This window comes from Desmodus rotundus, chromosome 10 (genome assembly GCF_022682495.2).
Source record: "Desmodus rotundus isolate HL8 chromosome 10, HLdesRot8A.1, whole genome shotgun sequence".
Taxonomy (NCBI): domain Eukaryota; kingdom Metazoa; phylum Chordata; class Mammalia; order Chiroptera; family Phyllostomidae; genus Desmodus; species Desmodus rotundus.
This window is the reverse complement of record NC_071396.1, coordinates 76,471,215-76,497,906: the sequence shown is the minus strand read 5'-3', so window position 1 is coordinate 76,497,906 and position 26,692 is coordinate 76,471,215. Positions and strand designations below refer to the sequence as shown.

At 39.3% G+C, this 26,692-nt stretch overlaps 1 protein-coding gene and 1 long non-coding RNA gene across 2 annotated transcripts; one reads left to right on the top strand and one right to left on the bottom strand.

The window, feature by feature from the left end:
• Nucleotides 1-2,700: 2,700 nt before the first annotated feature.
• Nucleotides 2,701-23,228, bottom strand: RIOK3 (RIO kinase 3). The gene is made up of 13 exons (XM_024580250.3): nt 22,988-23,228; nt 17,567-17,682; nt 16,815-16,960; nt 16,614-16,721; nt 16,314-16,423; nt 14,741-14,884; nt 14,026-14,153; nt 9,225-9,422; nt 8,106-8,265; nt 6,447-6,527; nt 6,269-6,358; nt 5,340-5,447; nt 2,701-4,396 (listed from the first exon to the last, which is right to left on the bottom strand). Exons 1-13 carry the CDS (start codon nt 23,048-23,050, stop codon nt 4,289-4,291), a joined length of 1,560 nt encoding a protein of 519 aa, XP_024436018.2. The 5' UTR covers nt 23,051-23,228; the 3' UTR covers nt 2,701-4,288.
• LOC128779384 (uncharacterized) lies at nt 22,511-25,490 on the top strand. Its single transcript, XR_008425293.1, has 3 exons — nt 22,511-22,948; nt 23,248-23,541; nt 25,219-25,490. It is a non-coding gene; the product is annotated as an uncharacterized lncRNA (long non-coding RNA).
• The last annotated feature ends 1,202 nt before the right edge of the window (nt 25,491-26,692 follow it).

The window sequence follows — 26,692 nt, the reverse complement described above, 5'->3', positions numbered from 1 at the left end:
TATAAAATGGTATGGCCATTCAAGAAAATAGTTTGAGTTTCTTACAAAACAAAACATGCATTTATAATAAAACCCAACAACTATACTCTATGTTCATGAAAAACACTTGTATATAAATGTTCATAGCAGCTTTATCCATAAAAGCCCAAAACCAGTAACAACGACCCAAATGTCTTTCATTAGGTGAATGGTTGAACAAACTCGGGCACATTTCACAAACCTGGTAACTGGATCCTTCATGGGTGTCCAACCTGCGGCCTGCAGGCCGCATGTGACTCAAGATGGCTATGAATGCAGCCCAACAGAAAATCATAGGTTTACTTAAAACATTGTGAGATTTTTTTTGTGTGATCACATGTCACAATGTATTTAATGTGTGGCCCAAGACAACTCTTCTTTCAGTGTGGCCCAGAGATGCCAAAAGGTTGGACACCCCTGCATCAAGTCATTGCTAAAAACACTAAGTAAACTGGGTCCATGTTGAAGTCCTGAGTCTCCTGAATATGATAGTCACCGGTTAGTAGTAGCTCAGCAGCTAATCTTATCTCAAGTTAGCATAAGTCCCAAACCCTACCTGTTATATTTCCCTAATTAGTGTTTTAGAAATTCACACCAAGTTCAACTGACAACATATTTTAATAATTCTGTATGTACAACACACTCAATGTCTTATCACATACCTTCTCCCCCCTTTTAAAAGTGGTATTGGAGTAGCCCCCTCTGGATTTCTAATAGCTTCCCATTCTCCATCCTTTCTCAACAATCATAGGCCATGTTCCCACCTCATCTGAAAATTTCCCAAAAATCTTAGATATTTTTCATCCAAGCAAAATTCAGTTGAAGCAGTAGGATGCCCTCTTCAATACCCATCCACCAAACTTCTTTATATTTACCTTGGGCTTTGTATTAGTCTGCTGGGACTACTGCTGTAACAGAATACTCAGAATATATCAATAGTAGCTCTCTCACTAATTCTGTAACGAATACCCCATCATCCCGCTCCACCTGCTACTTTATCTTTATACTATATTTGATCTTAACTCCTGAAAAAGCTAGCTATGTTTGGGAGAAAGTTGGGAAGCCTTGGGCAGCAAAAATAATGCTTTCCCAAATGTAGCCTTTTAATATTTTTAAATTGGAAAACAAACAGGAAATCAAAGAATAAAAACAAGAGGCTTGCAAATGAATAAATTGGTATCTCCAAGTATAAAATATACTTTGAAAACATAAATCATTCTTTAATTTTTATGAAATCACTTTAAAATTCAAATAGAAAAATATGTATCTTCAAAAAAAGTTGACCTTGAAAATCCAATCAGATGACCTTCCCCCACCCAGTGTCTTAAGTGCTAGAAAACTACTCAGAATCCTAAAAAGTACAGACAGGAGTCTCTTCTGAGGCCCAGAGCCTAAATGAACCGCAAAAGATGTGCCGCCTGTAACAAACCCCAGGGCCTCTATCTCCTTCACCTTCCTGGGGGAGGACAGCAGGGATCTACCATGGTCAGCATTTCACCATCAGCTGCCTCATATCATCCTGCTTTCTGTTCAAAGATTTTTTTTTTTTAAAGAATAATGGCCCTGGCTGGTGTAGCTCAGTTGTTTGGAGAACCAAAAGTTTGTGGGTTCGATTCCCAGTCAGGGGACATGCCTAAGTTGTAGGTTCAGTTCCCGGTCAGGCATGTACAAGAGGCAACTAATCAATGTTTCTCTCTCACATTGATGTTTCTCTCCCTCCCTTGCCCTCTCTAAAATCAGTAAGCATGTCCTCAGGTGAAGATTAAAGAAAAGAGAGACAGAATAATGTATGATGGGGGGAGAGACTGGCAGGGATGTACACCACACTATAAACAGTGCTTTTCATAATACAAGGGACTTTCACTTAACATTTCTGAATTTCTGTAATATTTAATTCAAATGAGCATGCATGGCTGTTTTGTAAGCACAAAAAATCACTTTATAAAGGGGAAACTGGTAATAAATTATCTTGCTGAGATAAGAATTTCCTAGAATCATCCTTATTTTGCTAACTTATTTTGCTATTCACTTTCATTACAGCGAGGCAGCCCTGGCCAGGTGGCTCAGTTGGTTGGAACACTGTCCCCCACACCAAAAGGTTGCGGATTCGATTCCTGGTCTGGGCACATGCCTAGGCTGTTGGTTCAATCCCCAGTCAGTGTCAGGAGGTTACCAACTGATGTCTCTCTCTCTCTTCCCCACCTTCCTCTCTCTATAAAAATCAATGAACATATCCATATTTTATGTGTTTTCCCCCATTTGTATTTATTATTTACTTTTTAAAAAAAATTTAGAGAGAAAGAAACATCAATTTGTGGTTCCACTTATTTATGCATTCATTAGTTGATTCTTGTATGTGCCCTGACCAGGGATCAAAACTGCACCCTTGGTGTATTATGATGATGCCCTAACCAACTGAGCTACCGGCCAGGGAATGTATTTATTCTCTAGCGAACTGTTTCCCACTTTCTTTTTCACTTTGTGGAAAATTTACCCTCTGACCTATAGGAAGGGGAAAACCTATTTGTAATGTTAAGTTGGTCATTTGAAAGTAAAATCTAAATGAGAGAAGTTGAAGGGAGAAAGCTGCTTAAAATGATGCTACTGCTTCATTTTATGCAGGAGTAACTACGTGCCAGGACATCAGTTAATATGAGAACAGGAAGAAACCACACAAAGAACCAATTTTAAAATGATCTCTTCATTTTTAATTTCTGAAAAAGCGTGTTCACAGCACACTCCAAGAATGCCATACAGCAATGGCTCGCTGCTCTTCGACAGGCAGAGTATGTCAGAAAACACAACAAAAAAATGTTTTAATGGTTAATGGTTTTTAAAAATTAGATCTCTGAAATTTCTGTAAAGCCAATAATCACCAGTCGTTGAAATCTTTGTTTCAGAGTAGTAGACATTTAGAAATGTAATTTAAGTATCTACTCCAAATCACACTTCTCTAAAATGCAGTTAAAGGTTATACAACAGAAACAAAAATAAATATTTTTCTAGAAAGAACATATTTGGCATTTTTAAATAATGTTAAAGGAGAAGCTTTCAAGTGTAAATAATGTTTACATTTTTACTTTCTGTTACCAGATTGGGTCTCCAGTGGTTCCAATCTGAAATTAATAGGAGGAATGATTACATCATACTTAATGAATTTTAATCCTAACAGAGCCAATGTACTTTTCTAGTACAGTGCTTGCTTTATTTAAGAAGTGGCATCCAGCCAGTACTAAAAATTGTTAAAAGTGAGGTCAGATAGTTTAAATTAGTTAATTAATTTGGTAGCCAACTTGTTTCAAGGCTAGTGTTCATCGTTTGCCAATTAAATATTTCTAATTAGCTTGCTATATTTCTCTCAAAATAAATCAGTAAGTATATAGCTTGAGTGAAATGTAAACTGAACTTTGTTTCACCGACTTCATTAAAATATGTCAAACAAGGTTAAGCCTTTTATTCTGCCCTTCCACGTAATTTATTTTCATTATAAATGCAGAGCAACCGCACCATGAGTGACATTCTATCCATTTCACCTAAATGTGGAAATGCGGAAAGTTAAATTTAAAAAATTTGGATGGTTAAGATCTTATATATTTACCTCTCAGAAACTTACAGTGCCTTTTCTTGGATATGACCACGGAAAAGAAGAATTCAGTTTATATTCATGATGCACCAATAAAAAGTATTTTGCTTATGTCTATTTCCATCAACCATTCTGAAACCAGATTTCCATTTATAACACCTACTAAAATTAGATACCTTCCTTGAGAATCATGGTGACAATCTGGAAAAAGAACTGAGAAGGGCTAATTTCAGGCCGATGAACTGCGGAAAGATGAACACAAAGCAGGGAGGTGATCAGAGCAAATGTGTTGTAATCAAAGCCTCCCGTGTAAACACTTCTGTCCTTTCCTCCCATATTTGGAAATACTACCTAAGTTTTAAAAATTCTCATCAAAACATTTTATACCATGAATTCTGTAAAATCAGGTTGATTTCGATCGGATAACCTGTAGCTGTTAAAGAATTGTATTATCCTGTTCACAAGGTATATAAGATTCGTAAGATGAGAGGTAGTGACATTTTATTCCCTTGATGCCGAGCTAAAAATTCCACACTCCGGCATATGGGTTACAAGGGGAAAAAAGCACAGAGCACCGTTGTACACGCCTCACGTTTTGGTATTTCCCAGCCACCCAGAACTTCATTTGGCATTGGCAGCCGGAGATCGCCGCTGTGTTAACACTGGAAGCAGTGGATGCTGGTACTGCTATTCATCACATGGGACTGACGGACCTCCATCATCTTTCAAAAATGAAGCAGCTTTCCTTCCATTCTTCTGAACATGATCTTCACTCATTTTCTCCAAAGCTTCTATCTACAAAATTAATACCATTTAAAATGGAATCCATTTGTCAAAATACTATTTCCTAGAAATCATACTTTAGATTGAGCTAGTATGCTTACTCTCTTAAAACAAGGTCACTCCTAATGATGCTGGCCTTGAATTAGACTTACAGTATGTGACACAGGCTACAGTGTGTCACATACAGATATTACAACATGACACATACAAGTGTGTTTTTTACTTGAATATGTCACCAGGGTCAATATTTAGTTATCTTTATCAAACTAGCAATTGCTATGTCTTACTGTGTACTCTATAAAGCTTCCAGCGAACAGAAGAAAGGATTTTCCTACTGACTGAGCAGCTGTACTGAGCTAGAACCTAGATTTACCATCTTTCTAGTATTTCTCTTCTGGCCTTAGACTCCAGCTCACCAAGTTCAAGTCGTACAAGGGAGTTCTGGAACAAATTCTGTAATTGTTCTCTGCTTTGGTATATTGTTGGAAATAATTGGCTGCGGTTTCACTTCTTAGTTTTTGTTCAATTTTAAGCTGTTTTCTCTGGAGGGAGATTTTTTTATGGTTCCATAGATCCATGTTGTAATGACCCGGTATTTCTAAGAATGGCCACTGCAAATTTTCTGTGTTCAGTTACAAGCAGGGACCACGTGTTACCAATTTTCATATCACCCAGGGTGTTCAAACAGTTAACTGCATAAAATAGGAGAAATAACAGTATACTGAAAATGTGTTGTTTGTCCATCTCAACCAAACTGTGAGCTCCTCAAAGAAATGTTTCGCTATGTCTATCTTAAGGTTTAAGCCTAGAAAGGACCAAAACTATCTCAAGAAAAGAACAATCTCAAATTAATTTTGTTTTTGATGGGAGGGAAGGATAAAATTAGCTCTGGGTTTCAGTTATCCATAATATTCAGTACTCCATTACCAGCAAGGAGAAGAACAGTTAAACTTACCTCAGCTAAGAAATCAGCTTCATTATCTGCTGAGATATTTAAACCTGAAACAGCATTGAAGAGTTCTCGTTCACTAAGAGCTTCCTTTACTCCTCCTTTCTGGAAAAACTAATAAAGAAATATAAGAAAGTTAGTAAGCGATATTAGCGAGGTACTGTAAAACCAGGGAATAGTATACTTGTAAGCGTAAGCCCACTGAATTCCTCCCACCACGTTTAGACCACAGGTTTTCCCACTTCAACTTTAACTGTGCTCAGGTTCTACTTGCTCTTTGTTCTCTCTTACACATCCACTGTCTTCTGAGTTAAGTTTGTCAGAGTCTACAGCTGGATTAAGTGTGCACCTTCTAAAGCTGTAAAAATGAGTGGTTTATAAAATTGCTTGGCACACTTTGAATATGTAGACTCAAAATATTCACTAAATCCCATGAATTAAAACTGTCAAGCAGGCACAGAAGTTAGTTCTAGTATGAAGTTACTCTATCATTCAGAAAGATGATTACTATCTGAAACCTGTTGCTAACAATTCGTTTCCTTTGGAAACAGCAAACCACCCAACTCTGGGATTACTAAGTTCTCCCTTCCCTGATGTGTGCACTCTGCCTCACAGAACACTGGTCAGACAACGTACCGGTAAGACTACTGTGCTTCTCATGGTAATAACAATGACAGCAAGCACGCAGGCTCCCTACATGCAGCCTGACTTCAAGCATTGTGCGTATCATAAATGTCTACTGGGCTATGTAAATGTTTGGAGCCAAAATAAAAACTTACTTTATTGGAAATTTAATTCAATGGCCCAAATGTGAGGCATAAAATTAAATTCTTGCTAAAAATAAAATCTGACAAATTGATCTTTGTATCTTTATCTTGAAGGCAGCCAGTAACCAAATCCTTCCTTCAGTTTCTAAGAACATCCTGCATGCCTACCTGTGAGACATTCCTACAGTCACGGAACAAGAACTCCAGGCCATGCGGATGGGTTGGTTCTACAGACTGACTGACATCGATCAGCCAAACCTATTTAAATACAGAGCATGCAGTGATTAACCTTCAGTAATGTGCATCGGGTCACTTAATCTGAACATTAACCAAGTGCGCTCCTTACCTTCCCAGCATGCCACAGCATGTTATATTCGCTGAGGTCGGCATGTACGAGTGTGCACTCGTTATATAACTGCTGCATCAACTGCGAGGAGGCGAAGCAGACATTTAGGAAGTGAAGAGACAGCTCTAGGTTATCAGTACAACTAAAATGTCTAGGCTAACCGACAGTACCCAGAAAATCAAGACTAGGTTAAATAAAGAGCTCACTTCCTCTCTGTACAGTCTAGGACCAGGTTTTTTTTCAAGGTAGGGTGGTGAAAGAATGAGATGATGGAGGGGATGAGTGTGTGACACTCTAACTCCTCGTCCGTGTGGGAACAATGAGATCTGGAGGCCAAGGGGCACACCTGGACTCTACATGAGTAAGAAAGCAGTCATGTGTACATGGTCACTAATCAGGACACTTAGGCTTACCCTTCATAAAAGGGCAAATGGCTTCTTGAGACCTCTATGGCATGGATATATTTCCAAGGTTAAAAAGTACTTCCTGCCAGACATAGGAGAAGAGATATTGGTATTTATATATTCCTTATGGATGGTGAGCCCTAGCCTTATAGTAGATGTCAGTGTTAATGTTTGTTTACCAGCCTGAATCCAATAGAAAAAGTACATCACAATTTCATCTCTTTCCCAGCCACCTCACCACCAAAAAAGCCAGAATAGTAATCTGATTTTCCTCTGAATGTTATCATATTGGAGGCAAAGAAAGTTGGATTGCCTCCCTAGCTGTATCTTGGAAGATTAATTTGTGCCCTGGCTGGGTGGCTCAGTTGGTTGGAGCATCGTCCCATACACCAAAAGGCTGGGAGTGTGATTCCCAGTCGGAGCACACACCTAGGCTGCAGGTTTCATCCCCAGTGGGGGCATGTATGGGAGGCAACCAATCGATGTGCTTCTCATTGCAATGATGTTTCTCTCCTTCTCTCACTCCCTTCCTCTCTCCAAAATCAGTAAATATATTTTAAAAACTAACTTGTGTAACACTCCTGTATTTGCTGAATGATATAAAGAGCTCCATGCAGAGACTGTAAAAAGCATGTTTCTCCACTATTCAGTTAAAACAATACAGAAAAATAACAATATTGGTAGCATTTTCTTAAGCTAGAAAGACCTCAGCTGAATTCAGTAGCTGTCCTAGACCATAAATGGCTTCCTCATGATTCCTGACATGCGCCTTCCAACTCTAACACCCGCACAGATGGAGAAACCACTCCTTGCCATATTAGGTTTTCAGCTGCACTTTCTCACAATGAGTCCAAATGTGCTTCCCCTGAATTTCCCAACAAGAAAGATAATTCCTTTGCAGTTAGCAGTATCATTTGAGAAAACATAAAAATCAATTAGGCACTGTAACTGCTAAATGTAGTAATGTCGAATATTATTTAATAAAGTTTTGTGAATAATAGTGTCACGCCCCTGTGTCACTGATGCTAACAATTGAGGCTTCACTTGCTTCATAAGTTTATTTTTCTAAAGTGACTCAAGACACACACACAGTGGTATGAAGACAACTCTGATTCAAAGTTAACATTCCTTCACAAACTCCAGTTTGTTCTTATTATTGTATCACCATAAAGTAATACTAGTTTAGGAAACCTTTTTAAGTTTAGAGGAAATATCTGTAAAAGTTGGTGTGAATGCTTTCGAAGGCACAACTTACACGAAGGGTTTGATAGTAGGCTTCTTTCATTTCTTCATTACTGAGCTTTACTTCTTTCAGTTTGGGGGCTGGAACTTGATCATGGCCAATAAAAGACATAACTAAAATGTGTTTCTTAAGTAGCACGACTTCTGGACAAGGAATCCCAGCTTTCTGCATTCTATGCAGAAGGAAATTATTAAGAATGTAAAGATCAAAAGGAGAGAATGTTTTACGTACTCAGAAACTATCTAACAAGGGCCTGCAACGATCTGGCACGTTCTACCCTGGAGATGCAGGAATGCAGACTGGCGAGGAGACGATTACAGTGCAGGCTGGTGCATGCGCTGGCAGAGGTGGGGAACATCAAGGAAGGCTTAGAAAAACTGGGCAGCTGGGACCTAGCCAGATTAAGACAGGGTGGGGAAATACTACTCTAAGGTTGGAAGCAGCTTGTGGAAACGCACGTGGGCATTCAAGAGCACAGTCCATTTGAGGAATGTATACAAATCAACACAGCTGGATCCTAAATAGAAGGGAAATGTGGGAGAGGCTACAGTGACAGGTAGGCTCTACATCACAAAAGGACTTTGAACTTGACACTAAAGACTACAGGGGCTGTTGAAAAATTTTCAGAAAGGCAGAGGTGAGATCTCATTAGTACAGAAGACACTGGAGGCCAGCAAGACCTCTTAGGAAATTATTCTATTTCCTATTATTCTGTTCTATTCTAGAAGTACTACTAAGTAGAAGAATTCTGCTACTAATAAATATGGACATTACATTCGAAAGCAAACATCTTTAGAAAAAAATTAACTAAAATTAAGCTTTTAATAAGAGTAAGATATAAGAAGGTTTATTAATGAGCAAGATTAATGACTCCATTAATGACTTCATTTCCCAGCAACTTTACCAAGAAAATAAAAGAGAAAATGGCTTATTTAGCCTAAAAATATAAATTCATACTTATATGCATAAAAATGTTTCTTATAAAAAGCCTTATCAAACACTGGAATTTCAAGGCCTCCCATAATTTCTACAATTTCAAAGAAAGCATAGATTTTTTGCTTGGCTAATAGGCCTAATACAAAAAGACAATTAATTACTCAAGATTACTTTTAGCACAACGATTTTCCTTACCTTGTGAGATTGTGCATTTCTTTTTCTGCCCACATTCGGATGATCTTACGTGGATTTAATTTACTGAAGCGATCTTTAAACCTGAAGTCATCTTTAATATATTTGTCACGATTCTTAAACTCATTAAGGGTGGTTTTAAACACCTTGATGGCACATTCTGTAGGTATAGGTTTACTACATTCCTTTTCATCTTCCATGCTAAATGGAAGAAAGAAAATTAAGTCAGTATAAGTTGCCAGGTCACAAGGAAAACAATTTCAAATAAAGATTCTGTGATACATGAGTAGATCTTCCTCCTCTGAGAATGACAAGTCTTGTTTTGGGCTTCTTTTTTTTAAGCTTTCAAGTTTTAAGTCTTCATATAACCTTAGGTTTTGGTTTTTTAAACACGCTTGCAAATAAACTGTCAACCAGTTTTCAACAATCCGTAATATAATCTTCACTTACTGACTATGGAATGAAACTCAAGGAACAATGAAGACATCATACTTTCAAATAGGCTGTAGTCTACCTGGGATGGCTCAGGGGCAAAATTGAACAAAAGCAACAAAACAGAACAGTTTTTTAAAGTTGTCTCTTTCACTGCTAGCAGTGAAATGAGCGAAGGGGTCCCTGCCCTGTGAGCACGCAAGGAGGGCCAGGGTAGAATAAAAAGGAGATATGTGAATAGAACAGGTCCCTTTGGTTGGAAAGGTTAGGAAAGGCCGCATGGCACAGGTGACATCTGAAACAGAACCAGGACAATGCGTAGAATATGAACAAGTACATTCACAGTGTTAACAGGAGAGGTGGGAAACTACAGGACCTGTCTGAGAAGCAAACACTACAGTTCAGACTTGGCTGAAGAGGAGAAATTAGAGCTGAAGTTAGAGCTGAAGAACGGGATGGAGGCAGGTTTGTAGAGAGCCCTGACTGCCCGGGTGAGAAGCCTGGATGTATTCCCAAAGGTAGCAGGAATCACCAAGGGCTTGACAGACTCATGACAGCAAGTCAATGACAATGTCAGGACCACAGGGAGCAAAAGCAGCAGGAGGTGTGGGGCCTGCTTAGCCTGCTAAGGCAATGGTCCCACAATAGTGAGCCACTGAACAAGTCTGAATCATGGTGGTGGCCGTGGAATGAAATGGAGGATGGAGGAAGAGACAATATTTCGCTTTAAATATCTGAAGGAGTATTAATCTGGAAAGGAAAGGAACTATATTTCCAGATGGCAGAATCTAACTCAAACTCCCAACCCCCTCCCTCTGAACCATATTTCCCTGCTGACCCCTCCTCCTCCAGTCAGCCGCAGATGATTCGAGTACTCCAACTAGTTCTAAGTAACTGCCTTCTCTTCCAGGGGAATTTCATTTAGCCCCATGGCCTTAAATGCCCTCTCTATACGGATAACTCCTACATTTGTCCTCAGTTCTGACTTTCTCCAGAACTTCAGGCCAATTTACACAATCCCTACTTGACACCACTTGGATGTCTAGCAGGAATCTCCAAGTTAACTGTCCAAAACAAAATCCTTGATAACTGCACCTTCAGCCTACCCTCCCTGACTCTTGCCTAAGGGGCACCATCCGGCTCTACTAGCCAAGAATCTGTCCTCTCACACCCCACATCCAATCCACCAGCACATATTATTGACTCGTACTTTCAGACACATACAAATGGTCTCCTTTTCTTTATTTTCACTACCACCGCCTTAGTTCAAACCACTGTTATCTCTCATTTAAACTATTACAGTAACTTTTTAAACTGATTGTACAGCTTCTTCTCTTGCCCTGCTAGAATTCATTTTCCATATAGCAGTCTAAGTAGTATTTTGAAAACACACATATCACCGCTCTGGTTCATTCACACTACACTTAAATAAATAGCAGGCTCCTTGCCCTGGCCTCGTAGAGTCTACCCTCTGCTTACTTCTCTAGCTCCTCGTTCTCCTTCACACACTGTGCTCCAGAGTACTGGCTTTCCTAGTCTCTCAAAGATACCAGGCTTGTACCTGTCTTAAGGCATTATAAGCACCAGCTGTCCTGTAGTCTAGAATGTTCTTCCACCCGATCTTTATTCTGTATCCTAGACGTGTCATTCAAATCTTAGTTTAAATGTCACCATCCGAGAAGCCTTCACTGTCCTACTAATAAAGAGTAGTCAGCCAGTTACTATGACATCACCCTATTTTAACTACCACAGCACATATCTGATATTTTTTGTTATTTATTATTGTCTTGCAAGGGTGTTGGGGTGGGGAGGAAGCACATTCTATGAGAGCAGGGACCTTCCTTGTACCATTCACTGCTGTATCCCCAGTTCCTGGAAGATTACCTGGCACATGCTAGCCCCACAAATACTTGGTGAATCAATGAGTCAATTTTCAGGGAGACAGACTAGAGATTCTATCAAGAAAACAAATTCCCAATAATTTAAAGATGTTATATACATCTTTGGATTTTGAGCTGATAGGCTCACTGTCACTGGACTAGTTTAGCCATACGGGAGATGAATCCCTATCGGAAACAGCACTGAAGAGATTCCTTACTTGGAAGGTCTCTAGGATAGATCCCAATTTACAATATTCACCTTGTCGTTCTCCTACTAAAAAAACTTCCTGGTTTCTTAAAGTTACACATCTCTCTGCCTAGTTTTTAAGGTCCTCCTTACCAACTTCTGGTTTGCTTGTATGGTTTTATATCCTATTACCTCCAAACATGTATCTTCTAAATCTCACTCCTAAGCTTCAATTCTCCATTCTCAGCCCTTCAATTATTTTTTTAAAGAATTAAACATTACAGATAAAGCTGAAGTCCCCTTTGGTTACTACCCCAGGTAGTTTCATTCGTTATTCCGCCTCTCCAGAGGCGATCACCATCATGAACAGCATCTTTCTAGCCTTTTAAAAAAGACCCATACACAGGCATCCACATACATAAGCATCTATTTTTAAAATTTCATATATAATTTTCTGTATAGTACATGGGTGTTTTTTTTTAGCTGCTAACCCTGTGCTAATTTGTTATGTAGCCTTGGTACGATATACAATTTTTTTTTAATTTTTAATAAATAAAAGAAATCAAGAAACACTGCTTGCTACATAGCCAGTTCAGAGGCCCAAACAGTGAGCAAATCTAGTACTTTCCATTCAGCGATGCCTTCCACTACTTAACCAAAAGGAACAAAAAGTGCATATTGTTTTTGCCCCCATCAATTTCATTGTTAGGAATTTAGCATAGGATACATTGGCAAAAGCATATCAAGGTAAATGTACAAGGATATTCCTGTATATTCACACAACAGAATGCACTACCACAAAAATTGGGTGATGTAAGCCAGTCATATAGAAGGATCTAAGCTATATTACTGAGAAACCAAGGCCCTGGACATAGAGTATAATCTCTCTTATGAGGGATTATAACATAAACAAAATGAGGGATATATGCATAAAAATTTCTGGAACACTAGAGTTAGAATTGTTAATAGTGGCTCTTTAAAAAAAAAAAAAGATTTGTGGGCAAGAGTTGGTTAAGATGAAGGCTACTTTCCATTTTAATCCTTTCTGTAAAGTTTTAATTTCTACCATGAGTAATCTTTTCATTTTAAATAATGTGTGCCATTCGGTTATATTTGCCGGGTCTTAGGGAACCCTTGAATTAAACTTGGAAAGAGGGCAACAAAGCTTAAAGTAAGGAAGAATAAATGTTTGTTAAGATTAACATACCAAGTAATGTCAAGTATGACCTCATTTATCCCCACAAAAGTCCTATGAGGCAAGGGTCAATTTACAAATGAGGTTAAGTAACTCGCTCCAGATCACATAGCTTGGAAAATGTTGAACTATTTTATCCTAACAGTCATTTGTAATCCTTTTCTTTTTCTAGTAAGCCTTGCTGTGACTTCAATGGTAAGTAATCAGATGATTTCATATTTCTGGCACATTCTCTAAACAGGCTCTACTTTGAAAAATGTTTTTCTTCCTCATGAAGTTTTTTATTCATCAAACCCTTGTAAAAAAAAGTGAAGTGGGTAAGATCTACATAGCAGAAGATCTCTCACTCGTATGTAGACTCTAATGAACAAACTGAACTAGTAAGCAAAATAGAGACTCATAGAGAGCAAGATGACAACTATGGGGGCGGGGGGTGCTCCAGGTGGAGGATCAAGAAAAAAGGTAAAAAGACTCATGGACATGGACAACAGTGTGGTGACTGTGGGGGGAGGAGGTATAAGGGGGCTAAATGGTAATGGAAAAAAATACAAAATGATAATGGCCTTAAACTTATGAGTAAGAAAAAAATAATAAATTAAGATTAAATTAAAAATAAATAAACAGCATGAGATCTCTAAGAGATGTTTTCTTAAATAATGTAAGCTTTATTTAAAACCAGTTTTTCTTAAAGTAAGGATTGGAGATGTCAGGGGCTGATCTAAGCGTGTTTCCTTAGACCTGGTACCAAAAGGCCCCACAGTGGAAACACTTGGGTTTTGAGACAAACCCAGATTCAGATTTTGCTCTAATACTTACACCTGCCTGTATGATATAGTATGATTACAATAAAGTAGGAAGTATTCATACACGCACAGAAAAAAGATTAAAGGGGTCCACACAAAATTAATGGTTACCTCCGGAGGGTGGGATTAAGATGATTGTGTTTTTCTTTCTACATTCTCATGCTGTCTAGATTTTCTACAGTCAACACTTTTCAAATTGATCTGCTTTCCATGCAGCATTAACTTTGACTTTGTGTAAATCCATCCATGTTGGAGAGAAGGGGCTAAGCCTTTGCTAACATGATGGTGCTGTGTTTTGCTCATTTACCTCCCTCCATAGGCATGAAAGACAACAGATTCCTTCCCTGTACTAACGCAGCCAGTGATTGTCTCCAGCATTCCAGAGTTGACCATTTTATACATAAGTAAACGTGTTTTAGGATCGACTGCTTTTTCCTGCAAGAGATAAGCACCATAAATAAAAATGTTCACCACATTACACTTCCTCATATTAAACAGTCAAATATACACTTTTTAAACCTTTATGATTTACTTGTAATAGGCTCTTAAGAGTAGTGTCAAGATACAATTCATTCCTGTAACTTTAACTCTAATGTCCTTGGAAATGGATATCTAAAAGAATCATTAACGTCCAACATTAGCTTAGTCAAAATCTTATCTCCAAAGTTTGAACAGCTTTCCCAGTGTACTTACCATTAGTTTGTTTTTCTAAAGGTTTAAAAATTACTTTACTCTCAAGATACTAGACACTGTCTTCATTAATGTAAAATATTAGAGCCTTACAAATTATTATTAATATGCCATAATTCCTTTAAAATCTTAGAACATTCATATGCAATGTAAACTATACAGTTCAGATTATGACCACTGAAATAACAGTTTTAAATAAGTAATTAATAACCATTACATTAAATCTGAAAAGTCTAATAAGCAAAGCTACTTGGGTTTTATTTGCATCTTTACTTTGAAAAACCAATCTCATGAACGAAATATCAAACAGGAAAAAATGTAGGATTACTTACTGCAGTAGAATGTTCTTTTTTCTCGTGGAGGCGGGCACTTCGACGTTCTTCTGAGTAGGCATGTTGTTTTAAAGCATTGAAAACATGGTTTGATAGTTTTAAATCCATTCCAATTCCATCTCCTACCTGAAACCCAGGTGCAAACTGCCAAAATGAAGAATTAGCATCTGAATACTTTAAAATGGGCCAGTAAAAACAAAAAAATGAGATCAGTCTTTATTTGAAACAGGTTTCCTACTCAATAAATGATCAGGCTATGGAAGCAGAACCCATAAGTATTACAGAAAAAAGATAAAATTACTCATTAATAAACCCAACAGGAAGGAGAGCAAGGCTATTTAAAAACTGTAACCAAAAGGAAGAGGTTTTTTCTCTTCTCTGCACAGAAGACATTCAATCACATCTAAAAACTAAGGTATTTCAGCATACGGTTTGTACCTTGCTTTACATAAGACAAAGGACATTATATTTTGCAGATTACACCAAATCTTACCACAGAAATATAATTTCATAATTAATTATTTGAGGCGTGGGTTCACATAGCAAGCTACGTCCACTCTAGGACAATTACGTTCTAGAGCTGCACTGTCCAATATAGTAGCCACTCGCCACATGAGGATTTTAAAGTAAAGTTAATTAAAATACTATAAAATAAATAATTCAGTTCCTCAGTTATATTTCAATTGTCAAACATGGCTAAAATATTAGCATAGATAGAAAACATTTCTATTATCACAGATGTTCTATTGGAAAGGAGTGTTCTAGAGTCAGATCTAGACTTTCTAGAATTTAATAATATGTTTACTTAACAAGTATTTGTATTCTCAAGTCTAAATGTTTTTTGTTAAATTTATTTATTTTTAGACAGAGGGGAAGGGAGGAGGAAAGAGAGGGAGAGAAAGATCAACGTGTGGTTGCCTCTCATATGCCCCTACTGGGGACCTGGCCTATAACCCAGGCATGTGCCCTGACTGGGAATCGAACCAGCAACCCTTTCGTTCACAGGCCAGCACTCAATCCACTGAGCCACACCAGCCAGGGCTCAAGTCTAAATGTATTATATCGACCAAAATATTTATGGAAAAGAAAAAATGTTATTTTTCCCTTTTTCTCCTATTTTTTTTTTTAAATTACATTTTATTTCTGATTTTTCAGGAATAAGTTCAGGCACAATGTAAAAAGGTTTTAAAAGTATAAAAGGGGATAATAGTAGAAAATATTTCTGTCTCCCACACCTATCCCCCAATCACCATTGTTATCTATCATTGGGTAGGGTGCTATTTTATGAAAATATGCTGAAAAATAAATGTTACCTTCCTGAGAACAACTTCTTAATTTTAGAATCAATATAAATCAAAATTTTTCTTAATATTATAGAATTTTATTCTGCGGTACATTATATTCTCATTATTGGCTAAGAGTTTTCATGACATTGCCATATTATCATCTAAAAACATCTTTAGAAAGGACAAAGGATATTTTTAAACATTTAGGATATTGTCTTTAAAATCCCATGTTTTTCACTTATTATAATATAACTCTCAATTCAGAGATAACGCTTTCTATAACTTACATTTTCCATTCTGGCTGTATTCTTTCTCCCACACACTACTTCATCATGTTTGGTGGTGATGTCTTTTCCTTTTCCAATGAAACCCTTTCTGGGAGTAGGAACTGGTTTTGCTGAAGGCAATTAAGACAAGCCAAGTATGTAAAAATAACAAAGACTAAATTGCTGAATTCAATATTGTCTAAAAAGATAACCAAATCTAACAGTAAATTACCAGATGTGACCCAAAGATAAATATAAAATATAAGGATTCACTGGAAAACTTAGTCTTCCTATGTCCCCATCAAATAAAATCACTGATACCTGGTCTATAGGGATCATCACGGGTATCCTGCCAGTCAACCTCATCTTCAGAGCTATCACTGTCTTCATAAGGATGCACTTTTCGATAATTTTCAAAGGAAATTGAAACTTAAAAGGCAAAAATAGTTGAAGACTTATTCAGGAGCGCTTCGCAAGCATTTTCTACCACCCAACGCGGTTGTCACAATAAGGTCATAGTACCTTTGCTATCTCCATTGAATTTTTTTTCTTCACGCCTAAGCTGTGCATCATATTCTCTGTCAAATTCCATCTGTAGCATCTGAGCCAGCATTAGGTCGCTGGAAGTATCAGTGTTTTCTCCAGTAATAAATGGTCCTTCAGCAACACTATTCAAAATAAAGCAATATAAACTAATATGCTGTGCTTATGGAAACAGATGCTACCAATTATGAGAGTAGGATGTGCTTTTTCACCATTAAAAATTGTACTGAAGAAACAATGGAAAAAACTTTACCAAAGCACGTTCTCCTGCCCAGCTGCCCTCTGATTAATGACAAAACCTGTGAGAGCACCAACTGGGGTTAAGAAAGCTGTGAGAGAAAGCTAAAGGGTCTGTAATAAAATCCACACTATGACCCAGAATTCATTTCTTCTGTGTTCTAGTCAAAGGAGAGATAACATCTATACAGAAAGATAACCTACGACATCTGTTTAAAAGACTATTTGATACTTTGGAGACCATTTGGTTTGACTGTTGCAATAACTAAAACATAAAGAAACAGAGAGTTTTGCCCAAGATAATACTGAAAACTCATCACAGAATTAAGACCAAAACTCAAACATCAGTAGACTCCCAGTAAGGTGCTCTTTCTACTGCACTGCTTTTCTAAATGTATTTCTTAATCATTTGTGATGACAATCACTAATCAAACCCTAAAACTCTGTTATAATAAGCTGCTAGACAAACTAGACACTTTGTGAATTTTACTTACGCAACTTTAGGAAAAGTGGCAGCTTCTTCTTCTAATTGCAACTCTTTAGCCAACTGTTCACTCATTACATCAGCCAAAGAACAAGATATTGTATTTTGGGGGGTAGCCCATGGACACTATTTAAAAAAAAAAAAAAAAAAGAACTCAATTCATAATATTGAAATTAAAATGTCTTCCAAACTTAGAAGTAAGGTTAACTTTTGAGAATCAAACCTGTTAAATCGACCCAAAGTAAAAATATCTCCCAGCTCAAATCTAACCAAGGGTAAGTGTAAACTAAAACAATCCAAAGCACTTTCTAACTTGTTTGATAAGTGTGACCTTCTAGTGGAAGGGAACCAGCAGGCTCTCAAAGCATCACCCCACTAGCCAATGATTTCATGTAATGCCCTTTGTTCCGATTCCATAATTCCCCAAGCAACCTTGTTTATAACTTGGCTTCCAATGAAGATTCTCTTAATAGGAATAGACTAAACCAACTGGCACAATTCAAAGCCCACTCAGAAGTTATACCTTATTCTAATGGATGAAGTAGGCCTTTTACATGTAAAATGTGTGTGTCAGTCTCTCTCAAAACATGCTAAAACAAAAATAATGACAAAACAAAAAAGCTACAGCAAAGTGATACTCTGTGAAATTCTTCTCAGGTGGCTATCCAGTCAGCCTTCCTCGATGATATCAATATCTTGGCCCCCTTGAAATACAAAAAAAAAATTCTTAATTTTTGAGGGAGAAAGCTTTACTTAGCAGCAGCAAATGCTTACACTTGCTAGTCTAGTGATTAGGGCCATCAACATTGAGTAAGATGTCTAAATCTCTCGTGAGCATGCCCGGCTCCCCTTCCAAGATTCTACCCCAAGGTGTCACCCTCCCATCCCCAAGCGACTTGTAAGTGCCTCCTACTAATCCCTCTGCTTCCCGTCCTACTGGTTTCCAGTCAGCACACCACAGCACAACGGTTTTTCTACAATGCAGATTTGAACGGTCCAGGTTCCTTACTTAAAGCTCTGTCACTGTTCTAACGTTTCCCACGGCCTTTACGATAAAGTCCAAACTCATTCCTCAACTACCACCGAGTGTCTAATTTAGAATCCAGTATATGATATTGTTTTAGTCAAACAAAACTGTTTCATCACGGTTAGCCAGTAATGGATCTCTGGCTGGCCTAAGGGCTTGTTGGTGAGACTCTGAGAGACAGCTAGGCAAGAGACGCTAGTTCAGGGTCCATAGCACTTGAGGTTCAGGAACTTACCTGGTTCAGGCTGTTAGGGTGGTAAGTGTGATAAATGACAACTATCCCTAAGTGAATCAGAACCAAGTGTAATTGAGACTCACCCTGACATGGATGAGGTGCACCGAGTTCCCAGCACATACCTAAACTAGCCTACTGCAGACTGACCTGGAAAGAACAGGAAGGCTTCCTCAAGGTCTGGTGTGACTTCATTCGCTCAGATCTTATGAGCAACTGAGCACTCTCCTGGTGAGGATTTTGAGGGCTGGAATCTTGAAGCTGTCTGTAATCTGGAGAATATAGCTAATTTTTTGGCCACAAGACTCTGCTGACTTCCTCCTAAATCCCCCAGGTAGAAGACATAACGCTGCCCGGAAATGCTTGGTCTGATCAGTTTCAAAATCCAGGTCCCAAAGGGCAAATGACTGTATTCTCTAACTTAGCATCGTCAATCACATACTGCAATGACTAATAGTAAGATAAAAGACAGCAACTTGCTATATTTGAGTCACTTGGCTAACTATACAAAACTTATATAGATTACTTAAGTCACACAATAATTGAGCACTTGCAATATCATCCCTATTTCATAGATTTAGAAACTGAGACACAGAAATGTGTTTTTTGTAGATGGAAGTGCTGAGATTTGAACCAAGGCAGTAAGACTTACGAGACTGCACTCTTAGCATTTTGCTGTACTGCTTCCCTAATCATCTTGGCTTGGGATTTAAGAAGCAAAGTGCTGGACTGCCTGTAGTCTAAAATCCAAATTCCTCAGCAATAAATGCCCTTCACAACTTGACCTAATTTAACTTTCCGGTCCCAATAACCCTCATTACCTTATGTTCAAGCAGCACAATTATACACCAAACACAGCATACTTTCACCCTTCCACACCTTCACGCATGCTCTTCTCTCTTGATACTTTTTCTTCCTCATCTATTTCCCCCAATTAAATTACACCTCCTCCTTAAGGCTGTCTCAATTTCTGTCCTTTCCTTTGTGTTTCCATACCACGGTGTACTGTTTGAGCAGGACCAGTCACTCTATTAGAGTTACCGTACCAACCACAATACAGCCACTAGCCTCTTGAAAGGCAGGGTCTTCTCACTATCAGAGCCCAGCAGAGAGCTTCAGACAGAAAGAGGCGTTCAAGCACTTACCGCATGTGTGCCAAAAGGAAACACTGTAGGTATTTCATGAAACTGTCAGGTTATCCCTAGGCTATAGAAGTCTGGTGCCTTTGTACACCCCTACTAACGTCCCTTTTCCATCTTGAAGTTGGCCCCTTTGCCTACCCAGTTCTCGTGTTTCTTGCCTTTTACCAAGGTCAATTAATTCCACGAACGTAAAAGATTAGCTGATAATTACTTAGAAGAGGCAAAAATGATAGGCAGTAACTGTGTAATTTTGAGGCACAAATTTACCTACTCCCAAAATAAACTGAATCAGAAAGGGAAATGTAGAGAGCTCAGCAGGCACCAAGGCACCCTGCCCAATCCCACTGTTCTCGTTCCTCAGAGACTTAAGACTAGAGCTGTACTTCCCTGTACCTCTTCCCTGTAGCTCAACTGGGCCACCTCCCTCGCATGAGAGTAAATAAAGACTTCGAAAGGCTGCCAACTCCCATACTTTGATGACATCCAAACTCTTCAAACCAGCAGTCAAAAGCCCTCCGTAACACTTTCCAGCTGTGGGGGACAACCCACCATAGGCACACGGGGTTTACCACCTGAAGGCTGGGTTTTGAAAATTTACCGGGGCTCCTCGTGGGAATGGGCACCATGGAGTTTATGTAGGAGAATCCTCTGTCATCACTTTGCATCTCTCTTCAGTAAATCAGACACTCTTTGTAATCAGAGAAACTTTATTACATGTTAAAATAGTAATAAACCTTAGAAGATAATCTCTGTCTTTGCTGTCAAACATCACTTCCCACTATTCCCTTCATCAACATAAACTCGCCATCGTATCAAGACTGGAAACTCCACACAGTCCTTTCCCGTTAGTTATTCTGCTGTAAATGACTTCAAGCCTATAACCAGCTCTCTGATCCATTCTTTCCCTTTTGCTAAAGAACCCTGCGACACACCCTGTTTTCCTCTCCTCTGGCACCACTGAACTTGGCTCCTCGGAGTTCTTCTCTTACTGCCACATTCTCCCAGACCTGGCTGGCTGCAGATTAGAGGGAAATCGGCTCCTTTTCCTTCCAGCTCCTAAAGCTGCATCCCTAGCTGCCCAACCCACTTTTCTTTTTTTAAAGCTTGTATTGCAGACGACTATGGGGAAAGAATCATGGAAAAGAAAAAACAGCAAATACAAAGGGGACACATAAAAATCCAGTCCTCAACTTGAAGCAAATCAAGAGAACCATAACGCACAGGAAGGCCCCTCGTCAACCCGTGCAGCTAGAAGATACAGTCTAGACAGAATACTGGAGTGGGTAATTTCACTTCTCAAGACAAGAGTCTCTGGAAAGTGTTATCTGGGTCTATAAAACAACACTAAAGTATTTTTTAACTTTAAATTTTAGACATAGTTTTCATTTCTGATGTTACAAATATCAATAGCAATAACCAATATAAACAAAAGCTCTCTGAGGTCCTCAATGATTTTTGAGTGTAAAGAAGTTCTGACTGAAAAGTCTTGAGAATTGCTGGCCTTTATCATTCTTTCCATTTTTCAAGACCTTCCTCAAAACTCCACCTCCTTCATGTATGCTTCTATAATCACTTTGGTCTTCCAAAAAGTTAGAGAAGGAAAGGATTAAATAAAACTTGCAGCATCTTTCTAATTTTTTGCCTGCAAAATGCTATCTTCCCAATAGAATATCAATAAACCTAGGAGATTTTTGTTGTTGTTGAATGATAAAAATAAAATTTGATGATGTATATGATGTATACTTAAATGAAAATATGACTGATATCAAGCATTTTATTACTGAATTAAAATTTGTAATTAAAATTAGTTTTATAAGTAAAACTAATTAGTTTTGTAAGTAAAATTTGTTCTCAGGTTAGGTAATCTGAGCAAAGTTCATTTCATTTGACATTTTCACGAGTTATTGTAGGTCCTTAACTGGAGGAATTTAACATGTAGTATATATATTAATTACTGTCTACTGATTTCGTCCTTTCATGTCTACTGATCTTGGACTTGAAAACAGACTTTCATAGAAAAAAATACACAAAATAACATGTAGATGTAACCACAATTGCCAATGGAATACCTTAGATTCTCCCCACAGTTGTATGAGAACTTTCATAAAATTAATTTCCCTTTACTTAGTAGCTAATTATTTTCCCCTTTTACTGTTAAGATCTGGCCTGAAGATCCAGTAAGATTGACAAGTGACCTTTTACACGAAAAAAACAAACAAATAAACTGTTCTGTGTTGGCCTTTAAAGAACAATTATGAAGCTAAAAAAGTCGGATTCCTTCACAACTTTAATGTGAAGACTACAAAATCCCAGCTGAAGCACTCTTATTTTCAAGTAAACCCTCAGTAAAACGCATGAAAATCTTTTCATCCCTCTAGTGAAAGTATCACGAAAAGGAGCAGACTGAAATCCAGAAGCCAAATGTGAAATAAGAAATAAACGTAAGAGTTAGCCGTTGTATGAAAAAGCTTAAATATTACAGCCCCAGGCTGACAAACATTCCTAACAGTTTTACAGTATGTCGAGTGCACCTCACTATTAGCCTCTACCATTAGGGTAGAGAGTAGGTGCTCCTGCACTTATCTTTTACTACTTAAAAAACAAGAAATTGCCTAAGCAGGATAACCACACTTGTCAAGTCAAGCAAACAGCTGTCGCCGGTCGGGCTTCCTGTGTCACTGGGCTGACTCACTCGGCGCGTCCAAAACAAGCCCGTGCCTGCCTCCCCGCCAACGCCCCTGTCTCTGAGCGAGTCCTGCCCACAGACACGCTATGGAGCTTCAGACAGCAAGGGGGCCGACCTCGAGAGAGACCCCACGTCTCTGGCCGCCTGGGCCCCCTCCCCGCCTCGCCTACCCCCACCCCTGCGGCCCTGCCGCCCGTCCCCCCTTGCCGGGGTCGCCGGGGTCTCGCCCAGAACTTCCCGAGTAGCCTGCCGGTCCGCCTAGGCACCTGCCATCCTCTCCGGGCTCTCCGACAGAACCAGCCCAGGTGACCACGGGAGGTACATTTGCCCCGATCGTCCCTCACCTTGTTGGGTCCCCAGGCCGCTGCCGGCCCTGGTTCAGGGGATGATACTCCGACCAGATCCATGTGGGGAAAGAAACCAGTGACCAGAACAGAGCAGAGAGATGACAGGACCGGGAAGCAGCCTCCGCCCTGGAGACAGGAGGCCGGGCAGGGGTGACTGGGGGCTCGGGCTGGAGCCGGAGCCGGAGCCGAGGTGACAGATGGCGGCGGCTGCCGCCGCGTCCGGAACTAAACCTTTTCTCTTCCGCTTTCTTCGCTAGGACCGTCGCTTCTAATTGGCCATAGCCCTGGGCTCCGCCTGAAGTCACCTCTGCCCGTTTCTGGAGGTTGCACTTCCGGCCGTTGCACCCGGCTCGGGGCTCCGGGCGCCAGGCTGCTCGTAGTGGCCACTGTGCTGGGCAGGGCGGAGGCTGGGTGTGGTTACTTCTCCGGCCAAGCCCTGCCCTGACCGCGCGCGGTCTTCCCCTTCTGCTCCCGACCGCTGGGCGAGACACCCGCTGGATGCAGTTATCTGAGTTGGATCGCGAAGGCTATAAATAAACAAGCAAACGAAGGTCCTACGTTCGCTCATTTTTTCCCAGATCAATTCTAAACTGCGATGGCGGGTTTAGAGAGCCGAGGGAGGTTGAGGAAGACCATCGGACTTCGTTCCTGCAGTTTGTCCTTCGGAGGCGGGGCATGGAATGTGGAAATTTGTAAAATGCGTTATATAACATAGAGCATAAATAGGACTGCCTAATAAAAATTTTGATTCGGTATTTTGTAGGGAGATTCTCATTGAGTGGATAATAATATCTAAGCATTACGTTTCACTTACGTACTCAATCACTGCTCAAAGTACTGTATTAACTCGTCGGTCCTCAAAATAATCCTGAGAGGTTAAGTCTATTCGTTCATCCCGTTTACCCGTAATGAAATTGAGGCACAGGGGGAAAAATTGGCTCCAAACTATACAGCAAATAAGTAGTGAACCCAGGCATTCTGGGTCTGGAGACTGGCTTTACTAGACTGTATGTATGCCAACTATTTGGACATTCTGCAAATAAGTACTCAATAACTCTTCTCCCTAAATTGCAGCTCTGAGCAGGATCCCACGCTTGAGACCCCTGATATACTGACCTTGATGATTTTCATTAACACACAATCCTTCCAATTCCAGGTAATGTCCAGGATCTTCCAAAAACTCAAAACTAAAATAAGGCAAAACTATAGCTATACAATGGGATACATAAAGACTTAAGCTTCGCAAATGTTGTCTATATTTGTGAAGGTGTGGGAATTGTATTCCTTTTTAGTGTTTAAAGGATTGCAATCGCTGTTGAAAGATATAAATAATTGAGGACAAATGGTTTTAACCAGAAGTTAAATGGACTCTCACTTCTGTAGAAACAGGAAAGATCAACCAAGAGATGTTATTTAAGCCTTTTATTATTTTTTGTTTGTTTGTTTCGTGGGGGTGTTTTTGTTTGCCATACATATTTTTAAATTTATCTTTCAATTGCAGTTGACATACAATATCCTATTACAGTTGTACAAAATAGTGATTAGACATTTATTTACCTTACAAAGTGATTCCCCTGATATCTCTAGTGCCCATCTGACACCAAATATAGTTACTACAATATTACTGACTGCATTCCCTATGCTGTACTTTACACCCCTGTGACTCTTTTTAAAACTGGCAATTTGTACTTGGAGCCTCCAACCAGATGAACCAAGAATTTCTAAAGAAAAAGATTGAAAGGAAAAGAGCAGATCAGAAAGAAGGGGTGAAATGCAGTGCCTAACAAAAAATGTGTCAAATACGTCTCCATTAGGGAGACGTACCAGGAAAGGACAAGAATTTGAATGTAGAACTAAAAATCTGGATATTCATTTTAGATTATTTATTCAGCAAATTTTATTGAGTGCTTTCTTAAGTGCCTAACATTGGAGTGATGAATATGAATAAAAATAGGTCTCATGTACCTTGAGGACTGACACCTCATAAACCAAGTACACTTAAGTGTTAAAAATGCTATGATAGAAACACATGGGAATGTAAAGGAGGGAGAGGTCAGATCTACCTGTAACAGTGGGAAATTGTAACCCACCTCGCGATTCTTTTGACATTGTTTCTGTAAATGCAAACTCTAATATGTAGCTTGTAGATGAACAGCACATTTGTATGAGAGTCCTAGGAGCTAACTTCAAAAGATACATACTCCAACCTTCATGCATCCTCGCTCCAGGTGATTTGCTGCCCTTTGACCATGGAGCTACGATGACCTAAAACTGGGATGATGTGAATCCAGGATGACACACACCAGACCACCACTTGCCTTATCAAAATGGACTGTGCTCGTCTGCACTTGGAGAACTTTCCAACTCCCTCCCTTATCTCTTTGTTTTGTTCCCCTCTCCCTCCTTATGTAAACCTCTTCCTGCACTGAGATGTTAAGATGGGCTTTGATACAAGAGTTCGCCCATCTTCCAGGTGGCCGGCACCTGAAAATAAACCACTTTCCTTACACCAGCCCCTGTCTCTCAAGTATTGGCTTTCAAAGCAGCAGGCAGCCGGACCTGCGTTTGGGTACATACCCAGATATTCAGAAAAGTCTCCTTAAACTAGATGACGCTGATCTCAGTCTCGCAAGACCAGCAGACATCAGCGAGACGAGCAGTAGGGCAAGAGGGTGCATCCACACACACGGGGGAGCTGTGTGCAGCACACACCGGAAAGGGGCCAGTCGTTTGGCACGGGCAAACCTAGGGCTCAACAGGGCAAAGTAAAAGACCGGGTTAGGAGTGTAGGGGAGGGCTGGACCCAAGAGATTTTAATGCTAAGGACTTCAGAGTTTAGATAATTAAGAATCATAAAAAGGAGAACAATGTTTTCAGATTTGCTTACTAGAAAGATAATTCTGACAGCTGTGTGAAGGGTGAATTGAAGGGTAAGATTGGAGACTGAAAACCTGCCAGGTGATTGATGATGAGGGCTGTCTGAAATTCCACTGACACATTCTTTAGATGTGTTAATACTCTCAGTCTAATTTCAAGTTTCAGAAACTTTTAACATTTATTTAAGATGACTTTGTATATTCCAACTCTATTACCAAGATTTTGTTCTTTGGTTTCGGTGCCTGATGTTGGTAGTACCAGGCGGGGGTAGGGCAGAAGGGGAGGCAAGGCACCTCAATGGAGATCAAGGAGCTGAGAGAACTTCTGCTTTCAGTCGGCTGACTGGGTGGATGGTGGTGTCTGAAGACCTGGTTTGGAGGAAAGATGAAGATCATCTTAATTTTGGATATGTTACCTGTAAGTGGCCTGTGGAGCAGACAGCTATCAAAATTTGTAAATACACATTTATTTGCCTATTTTCTTTTTTCTCCATGAGAGCGGGGAACATGTTTATTTTGCTCACTGTGGTAAGCAATGCCTCGTATGGTGTCTGACATACAATGGGCACTCAATAAATATCTGTGAATGAGGGAACTGAAAGGATACAGTTGACAATGGCTAACAGGGGGCTTGGAGGGCATGAGACATAAATAGGGGCTGAAATAGAAATTTAATAGTCATCATCATAGCTACCATTTATTTAATGCTTATTGTGTTGTATTAAACACTTCAAATATATTAGCTCATTCAATTCTTAAGACAATTCTGAGGGATATTGCTAGCTCTATTTTATAGATCAGGAAACTGAAATTTGTCACACAATGA

Excerpts from the sequence above, each read along its gene's own strand:
- RIOK3 (XM_024580250.3), bottom strand. The coding sequence starts at position 23,050 with ATGGATCTGGTCGGAGTATCATCCCCTGAACCAGGGCCGGCAGCGGCC. Across the intron at positions 16,424-16,613 it reads TGATGATCCCTATAGACCAG|CAAAACCAGTTCCTACTCCC; the intron begins GTATCAGTGATT and ends AATTGCCTTCAG. Across the intron at positions 5,448-6,268 it reads ACTGTAGGAATGTCTCACAG|TTTTTCCAGAAAGGAGGAGT; the intron begins GTAGGCATGCAG and ends TTTCTTTATTAG.